This window comes from Lithobates pipiens, unplaced genomic scaffold, assembly GCF_037356315.1.
Source record: "Lithobates pipiens isolate NorthernLeopardFrog02 unplaced genomic scaffold, aLitPip1_a1.2 Scaffold_8, whole genome shotgun sequence".
Lineage (NCBI taxonomy): Eukaryota > Metazoa > Chordata > Amphibia > Anura > Ranidae > Lithobates > Lithobates pipiens.
Genome location: NW_027507903.1, coordinates 282919767 through 282943415, shown reverse-complemented (window position 1 = coordinate 282943415; position 23649 = coordinate 282919767). Strand labels below are relative to the sequence as shown.

The following is a 23649-nucleotide window of genomic DNA, read 5'->3' as shown; positions in this document are numbered from 1 at the left end:
GTAAAATACAAGCACCTCACACAGACAACAAACATATTACACAGCTTCTATCCCATCAGAATTGTCAAACTATTCAACTTAAACATTTATCAGCATTGTTTAATACAGTTACTAACTTTATTCAACTCAGATCAAAAGACAAATTCTAAGCATGTCACACGACTTCTCATAACAGGACACATACACTTACAGCTAGAACATACTCTTACAAGTTGAAAAATCACAGTCCTAACATCCTAAGCTCATGCCACACATCCTATATTACTGTCATAGCTGCAGGACTGCCTCTGCTGTTAGCATTTTCAGACACAGTCATTTTAATCTTACTCAGCGTTTAGCTACTGCTTCTGCAGATGAAGCCACCATGGGGGAATGACCATCAGAAATTCACAATAGCTTGGCAGATAGTGTGTGCGACCCTGCCAAGGAAGAAACTGCAGTGACCTTCTACCTTTTCATATAATTGATAGGGTAAACTGACCATTTTACTGCATCTCATGTATGTATGCCCTTCATTTATTGTCAGTAACATACAAACACACAAGAAAATAATATAAGTTTACTCATCTTACAGTAACTGGTAACAACATAAGTCAGTGTCATGGGTGACAAAAGTCTCAGTTCAGCATCAGTCCTGTCCAATCAGAGACCCCATAGATCAGTGATGGCAAACCTTGGCACCACTCTACTGACTCATTAGTACCTTTAAAGACCATATTTGGAAATTTTCCAAAAGCTGCTAATCACTCTGTGTCCAGTACAATCATTTAATTATTTTAAAGCAATAAGAATATGAATTACTATTAATTAAGCTGGTAAATATATTGACCATTGCCCTTATAATACATAATTTTAATCTAAATATCAATCCAGTCTGATAAGTCCTTTTTTAATCGTTTTTATGTAGCGTATACCAAGGATGAACTGTAAAATTGTTGTTGTAGTTGTAAATCTTGGATAGATTTAAAAACTTTTCATTTTTTTAATGCCTATCACATTCTCATAGCCAAGGAAGATCCATTTCATTTGCTGGGGCAACCTACAGTATTATTGGCACAACTGATCATTTAAATAGCAGAGTATTATCTAACCATTTTGGCAACCCTCTTTGCAGACACTTCTAGGGTATGTACAGTATGTAAATCTACTAATTGAATTCTCAATGTAAAGTAAGGTATTTGGGAGTCTTAATAGACTATACAATTTATAGAATATCGTAAAGTAACCCATACAATTTTTGGTGGTTGAGTGGGCCTCTTTAAATGGAGTGGAAGACTGCAAATCATTTTTGATCTATGCCACCACGGTTTATGCAATTTTGGTGCTCTGTATGCTTTGTTTTACCATAAGTGAGCCTGCCTATCATTCTTAGCTTGACTTCCAGACAACCTGGTTTATGGCATTCTTGCCATCGACGCTTATATATTTTATTTCAACTTTTAAAGTATGCTATGTTTTTCACAGGGCTTGCTAAAGCCCAAGTACCCAAGCTAAAACACTGTGCATTGTGCACGACATATCTATTCCATCTATTCCACACATTATGAGCAAAAGTCTCAATCCTAGTCCCTAAGACACTAAGCATATCTTTTTTTAATATATTTTTGGCTTCTTGCCTATTTTTTTCACAAAGTACATAGAAATTTAAATTTTCAATGCTAGTGCTTTCAGCTTAAAATACAATCGACAAAGAGTTGTAATAATCATGGCAAAGATAACCTCAAGGTATATTCCAAATATATAGGGTCACAAGGAAAGTAGTGCCAGAAGGTAGCTGTGTCTGAACCTATTACTGAACATATCTATGAATTAGAATAATCATTTTGTTCTTATCATGCTGATTTTGTCAGGGTACAGCAATGGGGACCAGCTTTTTCCCTAGTTAGGCTAATTTCTTTACAGCCATATTTTCATGTGTTTGAATAACACTTTAAATTGAAACTCATCCTATTTGCCAGAAACATAGATCACATGAGTATTATCTGTGAGTTTTGCAATGTGTGGTGTACCAACACAATTACCTATTTGGTTACCTATTTGGTATTTTCATTACATGTTTTGATAGGAAAATAGAAATGTAGACAATATCTTTCATTGGCTGAGTATATTATGAAGTGTAAACTTTCAAAAATACTCATTTTTCTCATTTAGGCCTATGTTAAAATAACTAAGAAATCATACAAATATATTCATAAGTAGAATGGATATTAAACAATACAAGTTAATTTAACCAATGGCAAACAAGGAAACTGTAGAGACAAAAATACAGATGCTTTTTTAGTTCTTTTTATGAAACCATGTCTCAAAAGCCTCTTATGTATAATCCTGGAAATGGAGCATTCCTGCCATTATGATCCCAAAGATGGTGAAGTATAACCTTGACATAATGCATTTTAAGGCTACAATCACTGAACTTTCTAAATAATTAAAAAGGCATTAAAGTGGAGCTACACCCAAAAGGGAAAGGTCTGCTTGTTTGCACCCTCCACTGCCACATTTGGTACTTTTTTGTGGGGGAGGAGGGAGTGGGTACCTGGTTTTGACAGGTACCCTCTCCCACTTCTGGGTAAGATCACCGTGGTGATCTATGAGTATCTTTGGCCCCTCCCCCCACAGCCTTCAAGGCCACAAACAGGTCCCAGAAGACTGCAGGGCCATTTATAAAGCACAGTGTGCATGTGTAGCAGGAAACCAGCTGTGAAGTCAGAAGGCTTCACAGCTGGTTTCCCTTTCCTAAGATGCTGGCGCCTATGCCTGAAGCTGATTGAAAAACTGACTCAGGTGCCAACATTGCTGTATGCCTGGACAGGTAAGTGTACTTATATTAAAAGTCAGCAGCTACAGTATTTGTAGCTGCTGACTTTTAATATTTTTGGGGGAAAATGGAGCTCTTCAAGTCCTATTTTGGTGCATTTTCTGCCATTATTGCTACAGTGGATGTGATTTATTCTTGTCTTTATTCTTGTGAATTATTACCGGTAATTGCTGAATATAAGGCCATAAACAGCCTGCGTCTTTTACTTGACTGCTTGTATGCACACTATATAAGGCACCCACTAAAAGAATTTACAGTCTAGTGCCTCTACTTAATTTTCACATGGACGATCCTTAGGTTTTTTGCACAGCCATGGAAGGGTGCCACATCAATGAGCTGTTACAGCATCAAATATCATATACTTTTATAATGAATATTTATTCTGTTGCAGCAATGAAATTCTACAAATGAGATTTCTGACATGAGTTTGCGACTTACAACAATTAACAATTAATTAATTACTATATTAATTTAGTGTGAGTGACTAGTTATGCTAAAATATTGCGCTAACTGCGGTGCACATGTACAGCAGTCACTAATTTATGCTGAACTTTGATTACATTTGTGCAGCTATCTCTGGCCTATAGATTATGAACCATTTGCAGGTTTATTATTTGTTGCATGCAATTTTAACCACTTGCCGACCGCCTCACGCCGATGTACGTCATCAGAATGGCACGGGCAGGCATAAGCACGTACATGTACGTGCTTTGCCTCCCGCGGGTCGGGGGCCCGATCGGGCCCCCGCCCGGTGCCTGCGGCGGTCGGTTTTCGTTCGGGAGCGATCCCGGACGAGGGGACGGCCATTCATTCATGGCCACCCCCTCGCGATCGCTCCCGACGAATGGAAATCCCCGGTGACATCACTTCCTCTCCTGTAATGTAAACACAGGAGAGGAAGTGATGTATTCTCTCCTCCGTGTCGGTATTTTTCGTTCCGACACGGAGGAGAGCGGATCAGTGAGTTGCACCAACACATCCCACACACAGTAGAACATGCCAGGCACACTCACACCCCCCCTTTACCCCCCGATCACCCCCCCAATTACCCCTGCCCCCCAGTCACAGTGACACCAATGTCATTTTTTTTTTTTTTTTTTTTTTTTTTGCATTGGTGTCATTTGTGACTGTAATAACTGTTAGGGCAGTTAGGGTTAGCCCCCTTTAGTTCTAATGTACCCCCCTAACCCCCCCAATAAAGGTTTAACCCCGTGATCACCCCCCGTCGCCAGTGTCACTAAGGCTGGGTTCACATTGCAGCGGTTTATGAGAACGAATGTGATTCGCACCGCACTGCAGTGCAAATCACATCCGATCTCTGTGCGATTCGAGTTCAGCCATTCGCCGCACCCGCCGCACCCGCCACACCCGCCGCACCCGCCGCACCCGCCGCAAATTCGCACGGGACCCTTTTTTTGGCCCGCAGCAGAATCGGATCGCATGGGTGTTCACACCATGCGATCCGAGTTTGCAGATCGCACTGCGATATGCGAACTGATCTGGGGGTGTCAGTAACATTTCACTGACACTCCCAGCAGTTCGCATAGGGCAGTGTGAACTGCCGCCGGGAGGCATGCGATGCGGGAACCCGCCGCGGATTCGCGGCGTTTCCGCATCGCTCCAGTGTGAACCCAGCCTAATAAGCGATCATTTTTCTGATCGCCGTATTAGTGTCACAGGTGACGCTAGTTAGGCAGGTAGGTATTTAGGTTCGCCGCAGCTTTTTATAGCGCTAGGGACCCCCATATACTACCGCATAAAGCCCCCTGATTGCCCCCTAGTTAACCCTTTCACCAGTGATCACCATATAACTGTTACAGGTGACGCTGGTTGGTTAGTTATTTTTTTATAGTTTCAGGGCACCCGCCATTTATTACCTAATAAAGGTTTAACCCCCTGATCACCCGGCAGGTGTCATTTGTGACTAATAACTGTTAGGGCAGTTAGGGTTAGCCCCCTTTAGTTCTAAGGTACCCCCCTAACCCCCCCAATAAAGGTTTAACCCCGTGATCACCCCCCGTCGCCAGTGTCACTAAGGCTGGGTTCACATTGCAGCGGTTTATGAGAACGGATGTGATTCGCACCGCACTGCAGTGCAAATCACATCCGATCTCTGTGCGATTCGAGTTCAGCTATACAGATAGTATGGCTGAATTCGTGTCGCACCCGCCGCACCCGCCGCAAACTCGCACGGGACCCTTTTTTTGGTCCGCAGCAGAATCGGATCGCATGGGTGTTCACACCATGCGATCCAAGTTTGCAGATCGCACTGCGATATGCGAACTGATCTGGGGGTGTCATTAACATTTCACTGACACTCCCAGCAGTTCGCATAGGGCAGTGTGAACTGCCGCCGGGAGGCATGCGATGCGGGAACCCGCCGCGCATTCGTGGCGTTCCCGCATCGCTCCAGTGTGAACCCAGCCTAATAAGCGATCGTTTTTCTGATCGCTGTATTAGTGTCACAGGTGACGCTAGTTAGGCAGGTAGGTATTTAGGTTCGCCGCAGCTTTTTATAGCGCCAGGGACCCCCATATACTACCGCATAAAGCCCCCTGATTGCCCCCTAGTTAACCCTTTCACCAGTGATCACCATATAACTGTTACAGGTGACGCTGGTTGGTTAGTTATTTTTTTATAGTTTCAGGGCACCCGCCATTTATTACCTAGTCTCACTAGTGTACCCCTAAATTTAGGGGTGTCTACTTTCTAAAATGGGGTCATTTGGGGGGGGGGGTTTGTGCCATCTTGGCATTTTATGGCCTTCAAAACTGTAACGCCCTTAGAAAGCCTGAAGGCGGTGCTTGGTTTTTGGGGCCCCGTACGCGGCTAGGCTCCCAAAAAGTCCCACATATGTGGTATCCCCGTACTCAGGAGAAGCAGCAGAATTTATTTTGGGGTGTCATTTCACATATGCCCATGGCATGCGTGAGCAATATATCATTTAGTGACAACTTTGTGAAAAAAAAAAAAAGTTTGTAATTTTCCCGCAACTTGTGGCAAAATATAAAATATTCCATGGACTCAACATGCCTCTCAGCAAATAGCTTGGGGTGTCTACTTTCTAAAATGGGGTCATTTGTGGGGGTTTTGTGCCATCTTGGCATTTTATGGCCTTCAAAACTGTAATAGGTAGTGAGAAGTGAACTCAAAAAATTACGCCCTTAGAAAGCCTGAAGGCGGTGCTTGGTTTTCGGGGCCCCGTACGCGGCTAGGCTCCCAAAAAGTCCCACATATGTGGTATCCCCGTACTCAGGAGAAGCAGCAGAATTTATTTTGGGGTGTCATTTCACATATGCCCATGGCATGCATGAGCAATATATCATTTAGTGACAACTTTGTGAAAAAAAAAAAAAAAAAAAAAAAGTTTGTAATTTTCCCGCAACTTGTGGCAAAATATAAAATATTCCATGGACTCAACATGCCTCTCAGCAAATAGCTTGGGGTGTCTACTTTCTAAAATGGGGTCATTTGTGGGGGTTTTGTGCCATCTTGGCATTTTATGGCCTTCAAAACTGTAATAGGTAGTGAGGCGTGAAATCAAAAATTTACGCCCTTAGAAAGCCTGAAGGCGGTGCTTGGTTTTCGGGGCCCTGTACGCGGCTAGGCTCCCAAAAAGTCCCACATATGTGGTATCCCCGTACTCAGGAGAAGCAGCAGAATTTATTTTGGGGTGTCATTTCACATACGCCCATAGCATGTGTGAGCAATATATCATTTAGTGACAACTTTGTGTAAAAAAAAAAAAAAAATTTTTTTTTTGTCATTATTCAATCGCTTGAGGCAAAAAAATAAAATATTCAATGGGCTCAACATGCCTCTTATCAATTTCCTTAGGGGGTCTACTTTCCAAAATGGGGTCATTTGGGGGGGTTTTGTACTGCCCTGTCATTTTAGCACCTCAAGAAATGAGATAGACAGTCGTAAACTAAAAGCTGCGTAAATTCCAGAAAACGTACCTTAGTTTGTAGATGTGACAACTTTTGCGCAAACCAATAAATATACAATTATTGACTTTTTTTTTACCAAAGACATGTGGCTGAATACATTTTGGCCTAAATGTATGACTAAAATTGAGTTTATTGGATTTTTCTAATAACAAAAAGTAGAAAATATCATTTTTTTTCAAAATTTGCGGTCTTTTTACGTTTATATCGCAAAAAATAAAAATCGCAGAGGCAATCAAATACCATCAAAAGAAAGCTCTATTTGTGGGAAGAAAAGGACGCAAATTTTGTTTGGGTACAACATTGCATGACCGCGCAATTACCAGTTAAAGCAGCGCAGTGCCAAAGTGTAAAAAGACCTCTGGTCATTTACCAGCAAAATGGTCCGGTCTGAAAGTGGTTAATCTAGCAAGCACATATACAGAGGCTATTCCATGAATATAAAAGATTGACTGTAGGCTTGGCTTAATCCATGCTTAATTGCTGAAAGTGATATATATATCTGCTTTGCAGTTTGTGTTCTTTTTTGTGTCAGGATATTTTTCAGAATGGATTACATGTGCCGTGCATGACTTATAGCCTGCCTTTAGGAGAACACTGTATGTTTGCTTTATGTGTGTCCACTTTATATGTGTCTTGCAATTATGTTATGTACGTGTTACTAAGCTGCATGAATATGAATTGAGTGCATTACAATCAGAGGTGATGGACACAAAGGGAGTTATTTACTAATACCGAAATATATATATTTACTAATGCAAAATATACTCTGCAACTCTGCATGGAAACCAATCAGCTACCAGATTTTATTGCCAAAGCTTAATTGAGCAAGCTAAAGTTAGAAGCTGATTATCTACCATGCACAACTGCACCAGATTCTGAGTGCACCAGTTTTAGTAAATCCCCCCCAAAGTAACAACTGATTGTTTGGTTCTACTTGATGATATATTTTTGAGTGATTTAGCTTTTCTTCATAAAAATCTAAGTATATACTAAGAAGTGATGCAATAGGAACTGTTTCTTGTTTTTTTGTTTTTAACCTTTATTGGGCAGTTCTGGAAATTTAATAATTCAGAAAAAATAAAGTTTTAGTGTTCTAGATTTGTTTGTTTCAAGGAAATGTTTAAAAAAAAGTGTCTATATTATATGTATTTTAATTCACCTTTTTATTATTCATATGTCCAATATATCATTTTTAATTCATGATGTTATAGATACACTTCTCACTGTTTCCTGAGAAAATAACGTTTGTGAACCTGTTCTCTTTCCACCACAGGAATCTCAAATAAATGGAATTTAAGTACATATAATTGACTGTATACTCCAAAAAAAAAAAAGTGGTAGTAAGACAGCAGTATGAAGGGAGGAATGACTAGAATGACCCCATTTAATCTATTGACTTGTATATTAACTATTTAATCTGGAATCTTTGTATTAAATAAAAAACATATTTTAATATTAATATAAATTGTTTTTCTGTAACCGGCACGTTTTAGTATTTGATATATTTCGATGATTCTTATGTCTACTGGGATGTGGGGGCAAGACCACCAACAATTTCAACTTCTAATGTTTTTGAACTTTTAAAGTGCAAATATTAAAAGGATTTATTATCCTATAATTACCTTAAAAACAGTATGGGGGGAGGAGGGGCAAACAATCCAAAAAACAAATATGGAAGAAAATATACATTTCTCCTTTTTTTCAGCTAAATATAGGACTGAAGTCAAAATTGTCACTCAGTTCTGGAAATGAGTTCCCTTTTAAACTATAAATACACCTACTCTCCACCCTAAATACATTTAGATTGTGATCACCCTTCCCAGGATCCACATGCAATCTGTCTAGAGTGACTACTTACAAGCATGTTTTTAAGTGATTTGGCTTTCCTAGGCTTTCCTAATGGTCCTTCTCCAACAACTGATTTTAACTTATTATCTGTTTGTAGGATTCCCTAATTCTTCTATAATATTTTTCATCTGCTTGATTACAAAAGGTGGCCATCATCCTCTTTTCGTTCTATATAGATTTTTTTATTCTTTAGTAAAATTATCCTTTATTTAGAGATATCTGTCTACAGGTAATCAAATTCAAGTATCTTTAAGATGGTGGCTATTTGCTCTAAGAATTTTGTTTCTAGCTGTCTCATTTGAATGCAGTAATTACAATTCTTTCCTTGTTAATTTCCATTAGTAAAGATAACCACTAAATTCATACAATTTGTTTTCAATATCTAAATGAATTCTTTTAAGCAGGACTCTGTCTCTGTCCACAATAGCATGAAATCATCAACACGTGTATGTCAAATAGCTATGTACTTCACATATGTTTGTAAATTATCATTAGTAAACATGTGCTCCCCAGGTACAGACTAGAACAGAATGGTGCACACATCATGCTCATTGATGCAACATTAATTTGGGTGTGATGGTTCCCACCAAACATGAAGTTGTTATAAGTTAGTATGAACTGCACCATCCTTGAAAAAAAAAAATTATACTCCTTTTTGCTATGCTAAGTATTTTAACACCACCTTTAGATCCATATCATGGAGGAAGTTTAAAAAAGAGCGATAATGCTCAAACCTGTGTGTGTGTGTGTGGGGGGGGGGGGGGGGGGTAAAGTAATTGGAAAATGAATTTTTCATAAAAAAGTAAAAATCTGCAGCTTTCAGTAAAATATTACCTAGTGATACTGCCATTGAGGAGCTTTTTCAGACACTTCCAGTAATAGAGCGACAGAGCTTTGTGCCTGTCCCCCCCTAGTTTTATGGCATTTTTATTATTATTTTTTTTTTTACTAGTAATGGCGGCGATCTGCGATTTCTATTGGGACCGCGACATTATGGCAGACACGTTGGACACTTTTGACACATTTTTGGGACCATTGTGATTTATACAGCAATCAATGGTATACAAATTCACTGATTACTGTAAAAATGTCACTGGCAGGGAAGGGGTTAACACTAGGATGATCAAGGGGTTGTGTTCCCTAGTGTGTGTTCTAACTGAAGGGGGGAGGGGACTGTGTAGGGGAGATGAAAGATCGCTGTTCATACTCTGTACTAACAGATGATCTGTCTCTTCTCCCCTCAGAGAACCGGAAACTGTGTGTTTACATACATAGATCCTGGGTCTCAGTGTGTCAGCAGGGATCACGGGAGCCCGGCATTGATCGTGACGGCCGGGCACTCGCATCAGCTCTGGGGGAGAGCAATGGGCGTGCACACCCCTAGTGGCGAAGCGATGTAACATAACGTCATTTCGCCCAGCAATGCCATTCTGCAACAGTAAAACAGTGGTGGCTGGTCGGCAAGTGTTAATATGAAAAAAATAATAAAGGAAGATCTCTCTGTTTTTTTTGCAGAGCTAAAACATTCATGAGGGTTGGAGGAATTTGAACAAAATAAATTATTGTGTAGTTGTGCTTTAAAGGCGTTTAAACCTTTATTTATTTTTTTTTAGCCCATGCGAGCTGTCATATTCTAAAGCACTAACATAGATAAAACAAATTTAAGGTTGAAAAAAAATCATCCTATTTGAGTAAAATATTCCACAAACATATCATATGAACATTCTCAGAACTGCATATTTTAATTTTTTTTTTGCTGAAGAATTAAAATCAACTTATTAGGAAGGAGTTCATATATGTATGTGTCACAGGGGAATGCAGTTTATGTATCTGTTTTCACAGTCTGTGTACATTCAGGGAAGAAATGTGCACGCTTGCTACTTTAGTTGAGAATTGTTGGGTTTGAACACACACATAGCAGAACTTTCCTGCAAAAGGTCAGATGTGTCAAAAACATGCAACAAGAGCATGTTAAGAGTTTTCACCCCATATGTTTAGAGGATACCGATGTAGTAACTAATGTTGACACAAGTGACTTATCTGTTGAAATGGTTACTGCAGCAAGTGAGCAATCTGCCTTTGTAAGTGCAAATTAAAAGGATGTACAAATTCACGATCATGCAAGGACCTGTAGCAGGTAAAAGATTCTGAATACAAGTAACAAAATTCCGCTGCTCACAAGTTATTTCCTACAGCCATAATTGACATGATGTGATGCAGATGGTGGTTTTGATAAAGCATGGATTTTCGAGTGAAATACTTCAACCTTGTCTCCCCCCTGTCTGTCTGTGTTTAGTTGTTTTTATGGACTTTTTGATGTTAATAAAGCCGAATTGCATCATGCGGGAGTGCAGCCATCCGATTCTTTTGTTCGCAGTTAAAAGATTCCACTGAATTATTAGACAGGCACCGGAGGGTGGCTTTAACTTGAACTTTTCTAAACAGAGCAGACTACTGCTTGGACCTTGAAGAAGGGGGCACATCCCAAAAGCTTGTCCTAAAAATTTGGATGGTAGGGCAAATAAAAAAATATCATGGACAGTACTCAATTGTTCTTTTTGCAAAGGCACTAATACGGCTATAATCACATTTAACATATTCAAAACAGAAAAAGGGTTTGCATACAGTCAACCTGCTTACAAAGTTGTACTCACGAAAAAAATGTCTCTGCAACTTAATAAAGACACTAGGTAGCAGTATACAGTAACACAGTATCTATAAGGCTCTGTAGCTGCAGATACTAGAGAATGACCACTGTTTCAGTAAACAGTACAGCACAAAAACAGCTACTTGTGCTTAGACAAGGGTAGGTCTGGTTACACAGGCGAACTACTGGAAAGATCTTAGTGCTGGCACCACAGTCGAGTGGTTACAGGTGTCCCAGGTCTGGTACCACAGGAGGGTGGCTAGAAAGGCAACCCCCCCCCCCCCACTGGAAGCGCAGTACTCTAGTAGGAATTGGCAGTGCTCCCTACAGTGGCTGGGTCTTCTGTAGAAGCTATGTTCTGTTGGGCTCCTGTCCAGCTGCCTGTGTATTGGGGCAAACAGTGGAGGACCAAACAACTTGTTGCAGATCACATGCTCTGCCACCTCTCCCTTATCAAGAATAGTCTCTCTGAGCTCCAGAGGGTGGAAAACAGAAAAATGTAAATTACCCATGCTTCTCCAGGAGCCAATGGGCTTGTGGGAACCCAGGGGATTGCAAGAGAAGGAATTAAAGGAAAGTTTAAAAAAAATGTATGTGAGTATAATAATATAAAATTATTAGATTGCTATTTATGAAGTATAATACTGGCTTTAATTTATTAAATTCCAACCAAATCACATTTGTTATCTCTCAGTTAATTAAATATCATTCTGCTGTATATCTTTAGGACAAGTGCTGAGTTTGTGGCCTTGGTCAGCTTGTGCATTATGGCCATAGCCTGTAAAATTTAGTGCAGTAATATGAATTCTTCCTTTTAAGATTTGCTCTCAATAACGATTCATAAGATTAATAACTCCTCAAAAATAAATTAATGAAAGCCTACACAATTTAGACAGGTCATATGTTAAAAAAGTGCAGAGCTTAGCAGTGAGAATAGCATATTAAACTAAAATTAGCTTGAGATTAACATATCATTTTTGAAATTATATTTACATTTTGATTTCTCATGTAAAGTATACATTTGGTTCTGCCTCTTTCAGATCCTTCACATCCTTAATATTCTTTCAATGTGATAGCTAGGTGGTCTTTTTGACCAATAGGGAAGAAGAACAGGCATGACCAAGCTAACATTTTACAGGAAAAATTGAGGTTTTCGTATAAGCAAACACAATTACTAAACTGCAAAAACCTAAACAATATACTGCATAACTAATAAATATTAGATATCCAGTACTAGGTTTCAAATCCACAATAGAATTGAAATTGTTTTTGAAATAAACCTTTTCTGAAGATTTCATACAAAAACAGAATAGCATCACAGCATACACAATATTGCAATATAGCTTTCCTAGGATGTTTGGATGGATAATAGTGGGTTAAAGATCTAATTATTGTTGTATAACATTAGGTCTAATAACATAGCACCCACAGGGACATCTCCTTTTAAGACCTTAGGTTTGGCCATTGATCGCTAAGGCCTTTGAAAAGGAAATGGACAATCTAACAAGAGCTACTATGTGAGCACAATACTTAACTTAAATGGAGATTGCAGAATGAGAAGGAGAAAAAGTTCCATCCTAGGGTCTTGGATTATAGCAGATGATTGATCATTTGGTTGCACTCCTGGCAGAATATGGGAGACCATCATGGGAGAATGATGCTTGGAGCCAACAGAGAGACACTTGCCAAAATACAAATTCACCAGAACCCCTTTTATAGAAAACGTGTATGGAAGATCATCCCTTAAAGCTTTACTCAATAGGGTTGATTACTGTTTAATTAATGAACTAATTGTTAAAGCTTTAAGCGGTTGTAAACCACAGATGTTAAAAAAAAAACCTGCAAGGCAATGTTATAATATATATATAAATATTAAATACTCACCTTGGAACAAAGCCCTCTAGTGCTGTAAAGTTACCGCTGAGAGGGCTGACATGTTCCCCCTGTTTTTCTTCTGGATTCCTGATCTCTGGCACTGTGATTGGCCAGAGCTACAATGATGTTACTCCTGCACATGCGTGCGGGAGCCCTCGGTCTTGACACGTAGCCCTGAAGGTCCAGCAAGGTATGCCAGACCTTCAGAGCACATGCGCCAGTGATGTCACTGGCTACATGCAGGGTAAATACTTTCTAAACGGTGCAGGTTTAGGAGATATTGATTTTATCTACAGGTAAGCCTTATTATAGGCTTACCTGTAGATAAAAATTACCAAGCAGGGTTGACAACTGCTTTAACTGCACCTTAGGTGCAGCTAAATTTAAATAAGAACACACTCACTATTTGTCCCCCCTGCCCCCAGTCATATACTCACCTGGGCCATTTGTCAAAAAATTTCCCTGCCAGGCATGTGCATGTGTTGTGCAATCCCAAGAAACTCTGCAATGATGTTAGCAACATTTTTCTACTTTGGTAAGAAGTATTGTACTAGAAGTTGGGATGGTGTGTGTGTGTGTGGGGGGGGGGGGGGGGGGTAACTTCAGACACACATAAAAGTGGAACTTAACCTACCAATTTACTAGTTTCCAAAAACCCTTAAACACAAGGCATGCCACTGGTGTGCTTATGTCAGTTCTCAACTGAATTTGTTATCCCTCAAATGGCTGTGTCATAGCTAATCTCATATGTAGTGCCATTGTGACTACTTTTCTAAATAAAGGCTATTTGTCTGTAAAGTATAGGAGGCATTTATTCTGCTTTAAGCAAGACTGAGGTCAGTGACAAGCTAAAGTGGGGTATTCAGTGTAGATGGCGCTAGTGAGATAGGGAGAAACAAGACTGAGGGAAACAAATCAAGTTTAAGTCCAGGTGGAGCATTAGCAAATTCTGGAAAAAAAGAGTTCACTTACTAAGATTAGTCTGAAAGCAGCAAAATCTGAACTTTGAAGATAAATTGACTAATCAGGATGAAACAGGTTGACATACACAGTTGTACCCCTGCAGGTGGACCAGACACCCTGAATATTTAAGGTAAATAGAGATTGAGCCATGCAGGCTCTGAATTGAAATCTCCAGTTTCGGAAGAACCAACAAAAGGAACCAAAGAGCATTGTGCAGCAAAGTGATTTTGGGAAGAGAGAGAAGAGTCCACATAATGAAATTGCAAACACTATGCACTCCAAAGACAAACACCAACAGCTCAGCTACGTTAGAGATCAACAGTCTGAGTTTAGACTCTAAAACTGACATTATATGTCTGTCTTGCATGGCCAGTGTGGTGACACAACGTATGCATGTTTTAATAATTGTAGCATGCCATATATATATATATATATATATGTATGTATATATATATATATATATATATATATATATATATATATATATATATACTCTATATTGCTAAAAGTATTGGGACACCATCCTTTACATGTACATGAACTTTAATGTCATCCCACTCTTAGAGTCCATAGAGTTCAATATTGAGTTCTCCCACCCTTTTCAGCTCTAACAGCTTAAATGCTTCTGTCCAAAAGGTTTAGGAGTGTGTCTATGGAATGTTTTACCATTCTTCCAGAAGCACATTTGTGAGGTCAGGCACTGATGTTGGATGAGGAGTCCTGGCTCGCGGTCTCCGTTCGAATTCATTCCAAAGATGTTATATTGGGTTGAAGTCAAAGGCCGAGCCCAACCCCTGAAAAACAACCCCACACCATAATCCCCCTCCACCAAATGATTTGGACCAGTGCACAAAGCAAGGTCCATAAAGACAAAGATGAGCGCATTTTGGGTGGAGGAACTTGACTGGCCTGCACAGAGTCCCAACCTCAACCCAAAAGATCCTTTGGGATGAATTAGAGGGGAGACTGCGAGTCAGGCCTTCTTGTCCAACATCAGTGCCTGGCCTCACAAATGCGCTTCTGGAATAATGGTCAAACATTACCATAGAAACCATGTCGACAGCCTTCCCAGAAGAGTTGAAGCTGTTATAGCTGCAAAGGGTGGGCCAACTCAATATGGAACCCTACGCACTAAATCTGGGAGGCCATTAAAGTTCATGTGTGTGTAAAGGCAGGCATCCCAATACTTTTAACACTATAGTGTGTGTGTGTGTGTATATATATATATATATCCCATATACTGAAAAGGGTGAGGTGTATCAGGGTAAAGACACACGTGCAAAGCAATCAGGCCTTTCCACAAGCCATATATAAAGAAAAAAGAGGGATTGCTGCACAAGTAAAGTGTTTATTCAAAAAATAATATAAAGTTACATAATTTTCATGTTATGCAAATTAAGATAACAGTTTCAGGCTAAGACGATAAGGCCCTTCTTCAAACCAAATGCATAAACAACATCAAAATAAAAAAAACGCTACATATATTCACATTAATCATCTGGAACCATTTAATTCATTTAGCATTCACTGAGTAACCATAATCATATAAATTAGCATAATGATGAAACAACAAGACCATCAGGTATAATGTGTTCCCTGCACATCATGAGGATACCAGGATAAAAAAAAAAGTCTGAAAGCACATCAACACCAGATTAGGATAAGATTTTTTAAATATGTATTAAACAACATTAAAGATTCAATGTCGCCCACCCATACTGCAAAGGCATCATCTATAAATCTGTACCAACAGGCATAGTTTTTTTATGAATAAATCACAACTATAAAAGAATGCATTTTCTATCATATCCATGAATGCATTTGCGTATGGTGGGTGGTGACATTAGTAGGGAGAAATTTTCTTCCAAGGCAATTTTTAAAAGAGCTAACCCATACCGCAAAGGAGTCATCTATAAATCTGTACCAACAGGCAGTTTCTTATGAATAAATCACAACTATAAAAGAACACATTTTCTATTTATATCCATAAATGCATTTGTGTCCAGCACAGAGTCAGTCACTATGCCTATTGCCAAGTATTTGGAATTTTTTTTAACTCTTTTAATAACACATACTCATTCCCATATACAGGACACACAACATTTTTTGGAGAAAATTATAAATGTACATAGTAATAATGACTCTCTTCTGGTTACTTGGGACGTGGCTAGTTTATATACAGCTATCCCCCATGAATTTATGCACTGAGGCATAATACCGGCTATTAATTAATTTTAAAAAATATGATTTAGTTCAGATATCCTTTTTGTTAGATCTTTTAAAAATTGTCTTGGAAGAAAATGTCTTCCTTTTCTACTTTTGTCCTACTTATTATTTACAACTAGCCGGGGCAGCTATGGGTTCTAATATCACCCCTCATATGCAAATGCATTCATGGATATGATAGAAAATGTGTTCTTTTATAGTTGTGATTTATTCATAAAAACTTTGCCTGTTGGTACAGATTTATAGATGAACCCTTTGCGGTATGGGTGGGTGACATTGAATCTTTAATGATGTTTAATACATATTTAAATAATCCTATCCTTGGTCTCAAATTTAATATGTGCATTAATAAGACTAAAATCCCTTTTCTTGATACCTGTTTAAGTATTAGTCTTGGACAAATCATTAGTGATTTATATAGGAAGCCCACTGATCAATTATCAATTTGTTTTTATCCTCCTGAGTCTATCCCCCGGAGCCAAATGACACATATATCTAGAATTGTAGGTGACACAGAGATTTGTGAGGTGAGATTGGATGAAATGGAGGGCAGACTCTGACAGTGGGGTTACCCTAGAGAGGTTTGTTAAAAGAGCACGAAATGATATGCATTGTAAAAAAGTAAAGACCGTGGGTCTCAGAATGCCATTTGGTCCCAATATTATCCCTTCTCGAATCGTGTATTTAATATAGTCAAGAAACACTGGTCTATATTATCTGAAAATTATCCGTTAGTTCCGGAATTTTATTCTTCACCTTTACCTTTTATTGTTGAGGAAGAACCTGATCAATTGGTGAAGTCTGACCAATATTGGCCGCAAACTCCACCAACTACATTTTTAGGTCCACGTAATAAGGGTTCTTACCCTTGCTTAAATTTTATCCATTGTACTAATATGAGAAAGGGTAAATCCTTTTCTCATCCACACAAACATTACAGTATAGCAATAAAGGATCACTACACATGTCTATCCTCTTATGTGGTTTACATTATTAAGTGCTCATGTGGGTTTTTATATGTGGGTGAGACCACTCAGAAGGTTAAAGAATGGATCGCACGGCACAAATATTTGATTAGGGACAAATTTGACAAATTGGCACTAGTAAGAATTTTTTTTGGAAAAGGGACATCATGTATCACAGCTAAAATTGATGGTATACCATGTAACTGACAAGCTGGGAATAGAGAATTGGCTATAAAAAATTAGAAGTATCTTGGATACACCGTTTAGATACTTTGAGCCTGAAAGGGTTAAATTCCGATGTTGCCTTATATTTATTCCTGTAATGGGGTAATATATGCATGCATTTTTATTTTTTATTTTATTTTACTTTTTATTTCTTTACTTTTTCATTAGTTAATTATGATTTTTTTGTAATGTGTAGCAATATCCTCTGATTATATGTCTGGTTCAGAATCAAAATTGGAGTGCACATATATATATATAGATATATATATATATATATAGATATATATATATATATAGATATATATATACATATAGATATATATATACATATAGATATATATATACATATATATATATTTTTTTTTTGATGACAGGTGCCTTATCCTGGCATCCTCATGACTTGTGGGGAACACATTACACCTGAATGTCTTGTTTATGCTAATGCTAATTTATATGAGTATATGATTATGGTTACTATATGTGTATATATATATATATATATATATATATATATATATATATATATATATATATATATATATATATATATATACCCCAAATAGTTTCTTTATTTTTTCATCAAATAAGTGTATTGTATAAGGAAAGGAAATTAGTCAATTCTTAGGAATTGCTTAGGCTTAACAATCTAGTGAACTCTACACTAAGTCACCTGCATTGTACACAAATGCGATGGAAAAATCTAGTCAGAGGTTACATTTTCTAGCTAATGAGCAATTTCCAGGCTGTTAAGTGTATTCCTAAGAAAACATCAAATTCACATTTTGCAGTTGAGAGAACTGTAAGAACATGACTGTGGGTAGTTTCCACTCAGCAAAATGTTTTATGCTGGGCTTTTCCTAGAAGCTGCAAGGTTTTGAGCCAGAACAGTTGTAACTGGTGCAGTACAATAAAACTAGGACTGTTTCAAAACAATAGAATAACTAGTAAATAGTACAGCTTGCTTTTGTAATTAAAACATTGAGAAATTAACACAGCATCACATTTAGAATACACTTATATAAAGTATATGAACTTAGTGAAGTAGTACGGTAATTGTAATGGTTCATTCATAGAGACTAATGTCATGGAAATACAAATAGGAACTTCTGGTGTTACTTAAAAGTCATTTTTACAATTAATAGAAACAGGTCTATTTTACAAGTAGAAAGGTGCCCCATATCCCCTAGTTATTAGCTTTTTTCTGGTGCCAAGAAGGTTGGACAATCTTCTAGGGGTGAGAAGAAAGGTTACACATCTTTTAACCTCACCTATTATTGAATGTGTCTACTTTTTGACTAAGAGCAGAAAACACATTGATGGCTAATATGCTGATTTACAACAGAGAAGGGGTAACACAATGCCCTCTCCATTATAAACCGCTAAGTGATACACATCCATGTATGGAGTCTACAACCCCACATCCATGTATGGAGTCTACGACCCCAACAAGTCCTCCCTGGTGTATCTAGAGGCAAATTGATTTATGTTAGAGCACCTCTGCCGGGGTTTATTTTGTCTGCATGTGTACCATTGGGAACATTTCCATTCATTTTCTGTTCTAAACATGCAAAAGGAAGTTAGGGGAAAGCTAACAAAGTAAGTGAAATTCATTCTAATGCCCCATACACAGGATCAGAAATTCTGCCAGCAAAACTCAGATGTGAGCTTTTGGTCAGAAATTGCGACCGTGTGTATGCTCCATCAGAATTTTGCTGGCAGAATTCCAGCCAGCAAAAGATTGAGAGCAGGTTCTCTATTTTTCGGTTGGATAAAGTTCCTATCCGAAAATGCGTTAGTCTGTATACAATTCGGACACGCAAAAAAATCACGTATGCTCAGAAAAAATTTGACGCATGCTCGGAAGCATTGAACTTAATTTTCTCGGCTCGTCGTAGTCTTAAAGGTCGAAAGAGAGAACTTTTGCGTGACCGTGTGTGTGCAAGGCAAGCTTGAGCGGAATTCTGTCGGAAAAACCATCCAAGTTTTTTCTGATGGAATTTCTGATCGTGTATATGGGGCATTAGACAGTTATTCTTGTACAAAAATTTCCTGTTACCTCTTGTTCTAAGGACAACTCTAAAAGTTTGGATTTGCCCTAACTTTCTTTCTCATTGACAATGGTCACCAGTAAAAACAGTGGGGACACAGCAATAACAATCTAAGGGTCAAACCTTTCCTCACAATACCCACAACTAAAAAATGTTTTTTGGCCAGAGATACACTTAAGCATAGCAGAGAGAAGATTTGATGAGGAGAGCTGGTGATGTGATGTGACAGGCCATGTAACCAGTCTCTCCTACCAGCATTTTTTTCTGCTCTCATTCATTTTTATTGCACTCCATTGGCTTCAGAGAACCAAAGACAGTAAAATGCAATATATGTTTGTAAAACACACTCCTGTGCTTTATAAATTAGTGTTTGTTTTTAAGCAGCCTTACTGCTGCTTTTAAAAAAGAATCCGATGCAATAAGTTCATAGTTTTTGATTACTGTGTGAACTATAGCCTGCTTCCTTATGTTTATAAATGTTGTACAGAGTTATAATCTTGAAGTTATAAGCAGTTTTAAAATGGTATAGTCACCCAAGTTCTGGTGAATTCCTAGTACAGAAAATTTACAGTTACAGACATTATAAATTTGATGAATATGAGCACTGAGCTAAAATGTGAGGACAAAGGGTATGGGTATTCACTTACATATTATTATACTGGGTTGTTTCATGAGCTTTACTGACATGAAGCTGAAAATGTGAACTGTTACTTTAAAAACATTGTGAATCAAAAAATATTGTCCAAAGGTATCCATACCCAGATCACAGTCAAAAAAATATTTATGTAATGAAAAATATAGCAACTAAATTGATAATACTCAATATGGAAAGCATACATAGTCAAGAGGCAAGCAAACTTGCAGATTGTTTTGCAAAGTATGTAACCTTTTTTATCTGTGCAAATGTAATAAAAACTATTTAAAGGTAGAAAAAAAAAAGAGGGCAAGAAAATATCTGAAGCAACAGCATTGATAACCAAATTTGTTGAAATGCCAAGTCTATTTACAGTAGAGAACACTGAAATTTTGTAAGTAGTTAAAACAAGCAAGGACCGCAAGCGGGTTTCAGCCCTTCTCTCTGTTATGTAAAAAAGTGAAGTAGAAAGTTGTAGATTAGTAAATGCTTACCTATTCTGACATCAGCTATGTTAAGCATGTCGTGGCTAAAGCAGATTACAAAACTGAAGAGGATACAAACCAAATTCAGAATATACTATGGAACTAAAGGAAATATGGTTGGTTGGAGTTTCAATAACACCATTTAGAACACAGCTAGCAGTTAATTTAAGCTATGATTTGTAGAAGGAACCTGACTAGTAAAATAAATTAAATGGTATCAGGGTATACTTGAGAAAGCTGTATACATATTGTGAGGTTTGGGCAACTCTCTTTGGGAAGACTCAAGGTATAGTGCAGTTTCTGTTAATTTCTGGTGCTCTATAAAATGCACACAGAATTACTATATAGAAGTTAAAAATGTAGTATGCTATAAAATATATACAACAAAATCACAAAAAAGAAAAAAAAGAACTAAAGTAGTATTTTCTATTACCATAACCCCCATAAACATTACTTTACCCCCCCCCCCCCCCTTAAGACTGGTCCCATATACTGCTAGAAATGGTATTACTAATGTGTATAGGAATGTATTGAATGTTTATTTAGCAAAAAAAGAAAAAAGAAAAAAAAGAAAAAAGCCTACATTTAATCTGCCTTGAACATGAGTTGGATATCAAAGTGAACATATGCTCACCATAACTTCTAAATTTGGTTAATTATTAGTTTGCAAAGTGAAGATGATTTACCTTAGTAAATCAACCCCACTGTGAGCTTGATTCAATTTGTTAACAGATTTTTCAAGAAAATAGCACATTTTTTGTTAACACAGTCTGTTGCTCTGTCGTTAGTTGCCCATTATTTAACCTTGCCTTTAAGCCAAAGCACCAAATGAAGTCCAATTAGGAGCTCGTGTGAGCTTCATGCAATTTTCAAAACTGACAACAAATAAATTTCTTGGTGTCTGATAAAGTTAGGGTATAAAATAAAGAAATAACATAAACTTACTGAAAAAGAAGCCTCTGTCTCCACATACAAACTGCAGAGCATCCACTAACTCAGCACCACAGAGAGTTTCTGGGCCAGCAGCTGCTGAGTGGGTTAGAGTGAGTAGACATAAGCCCAAGTAAAAGAGATGCATGTAGGTCATTGTGTGCATCTTAACCTGTCAAAGAAACACATACAGTGAATATAATTCTCTCATAGACTGATATATCGGACATGCGCATCAATCTTGGCACAAATTATGCTGTTTAATATAATTAATGTTTGACTGATCTGCCCTTCTACCATTTGAGTTGTTTCTCCTTGCACTCCTACATTATTCTGAAATCACAGATCCACTATTACAGACAAGTTTTCAGTAGTTCATAATGATGTATGATCACACAGTTGGATAGGTCAAAGCATTTGGCACCTGCATTTATCTGATAACCTTTTAACTTCCTGTGCTGGATGAGTATGGGCTCTGATTACTTGGAAATCAATGCTCATGTGACATGCACATCCACTATACAAAGTATGTTATTATTAGTCTTCCGTTAGCTTAGCATACAAGAATTACCTGTTATTCTCCTTTGAATACAATGAAGAACAACAGGTAACATACAGTTATGTGGGACAGAATACCTTTAAAGTTTGATCTCTTCGAGCAATAATTCTTAGCCCTCAAACATGGTCTGCCACCAGGCCATTGCCTCACTCTTTCTAGGCCTCCAGACAGCTGCAGATCCCCTAACCTCCTGTAGTGACCTGCAGTACCTCCCGTACTGTCTCTAGGCCTCCTGAGAGCCCTAAGCCACCACAGTGCCCCCCAACCTCCCACAGTGCTACCCAGCCCACTGCAGTGCCCCCTAGCTTGCTGCAGAGCTTCCAGCTTCCCATTGTGCCCCCAACCTCCAACAGTATCTCACAGTGCCACGGAAAAGCCCCCAGCTTCCTGAAGAGACCCCAGCCCTCTCCAAAGGTCTCACCCCCAAAGTTACCCCAATCTCCCTCTAGAAACTCCATCCCCTGCAAGGCCAATAAGTCTGCTGTGGAGTCAGTTAAATCCCTCCAGAACCCCCATCCAGAGCTTTCCAGCATTTTAAAACATACTTTTTTTTATTCCAATATTTTTATTTTGTAAGTATTCACTTTATTTTTACTGTTTTGGGCAATTTTTTTTAATCATTCACTAGGCCTTGGTCTAAATAAGATTGAGAACCGCTGTCTTATAGTCCTATCATATGTCTGCTACAGTCACCTGAAACCCTCCAGAACCCTCTTTCCCCAGCATTTCGATACATATTACCATACATTCATTGTGTGAGTATAAACTTTTTTTTTTTTTTACTTTTGGGGTCTTAGAATGCTATCACATGTGACATTAACATTTCCATTTTCTGGCATTTAAAATAGCATATATATAATCAAGATCCCTCATATGCACAATTCTGCAGTATTGTAGTGTGAAACTTGACACATGTTTCAGACTTTTAAGTTAGTTTTATTGCATTGAAGTTATATTTTATGCAGCTTATTCCACACATATCAAAGTTTGAAATATATGTAGCACCCTGATGTCTAGGCAGAATTGCTCCTAAATTTGCCTGCCAGGCATCTTTGCCTTGGCCAATTGTGAGGGATCAATTGATGGCCTGGTATTTGGTGACATTAGATAAGACAAGGGCATTGCAAGGACAGATTAATAATAGATCGGTATCTCAGCCAATGGGTAGGGATTTTCTTGGGTCCCTTGGCCTGCTGGGAGAGCCTATTTTTTGGGGAAGGTCAGATGATCAAGGTTCTGTGCCACCTGGACGGCTGTCTGGGTGGACGTGTGTTGTGCTGCCTGGGCTGCTAGGCCGGAGTTTGGGCCTATCCAGAAGCAAGAGAGCGGTGTAGGGTTGGGATTGAGGCATGCAGTCCAAAGGAGGTAGAGGGGAAGCTGTCACCACTAAGGGACCAACCATCTTGTTACCAGAGACCACAGTGAGTAGCTGAAGCAAGTACCGGAGCAGTATTCTCATCAACCGGGGACAGTGAAGAA

The 23649-nt window shown here is 38.4% G+C and overlaps 1 protein-coding gene across 1 annotated transcript in view; it reads right to left on the bottom strand.

Moving 5' to 3' along the window:
- IGF1 (insulin like growth factor 1) overlaps positions 1–23649 on the bottom strand; it is a 127530-nt gene that overhangs the window by 90532 nt on the left and 13349 nt on the right. The window contains exon 2 of the mRNA XM_077472196.1: positions 21627–21783. Within this exon, the coding sequence (XP_077328322.1) occupies positions 21627–21783 (157 nt within the window). The remainder of the gene's footprint in view (positions 1–21626; positions 21784–23649) is intronic.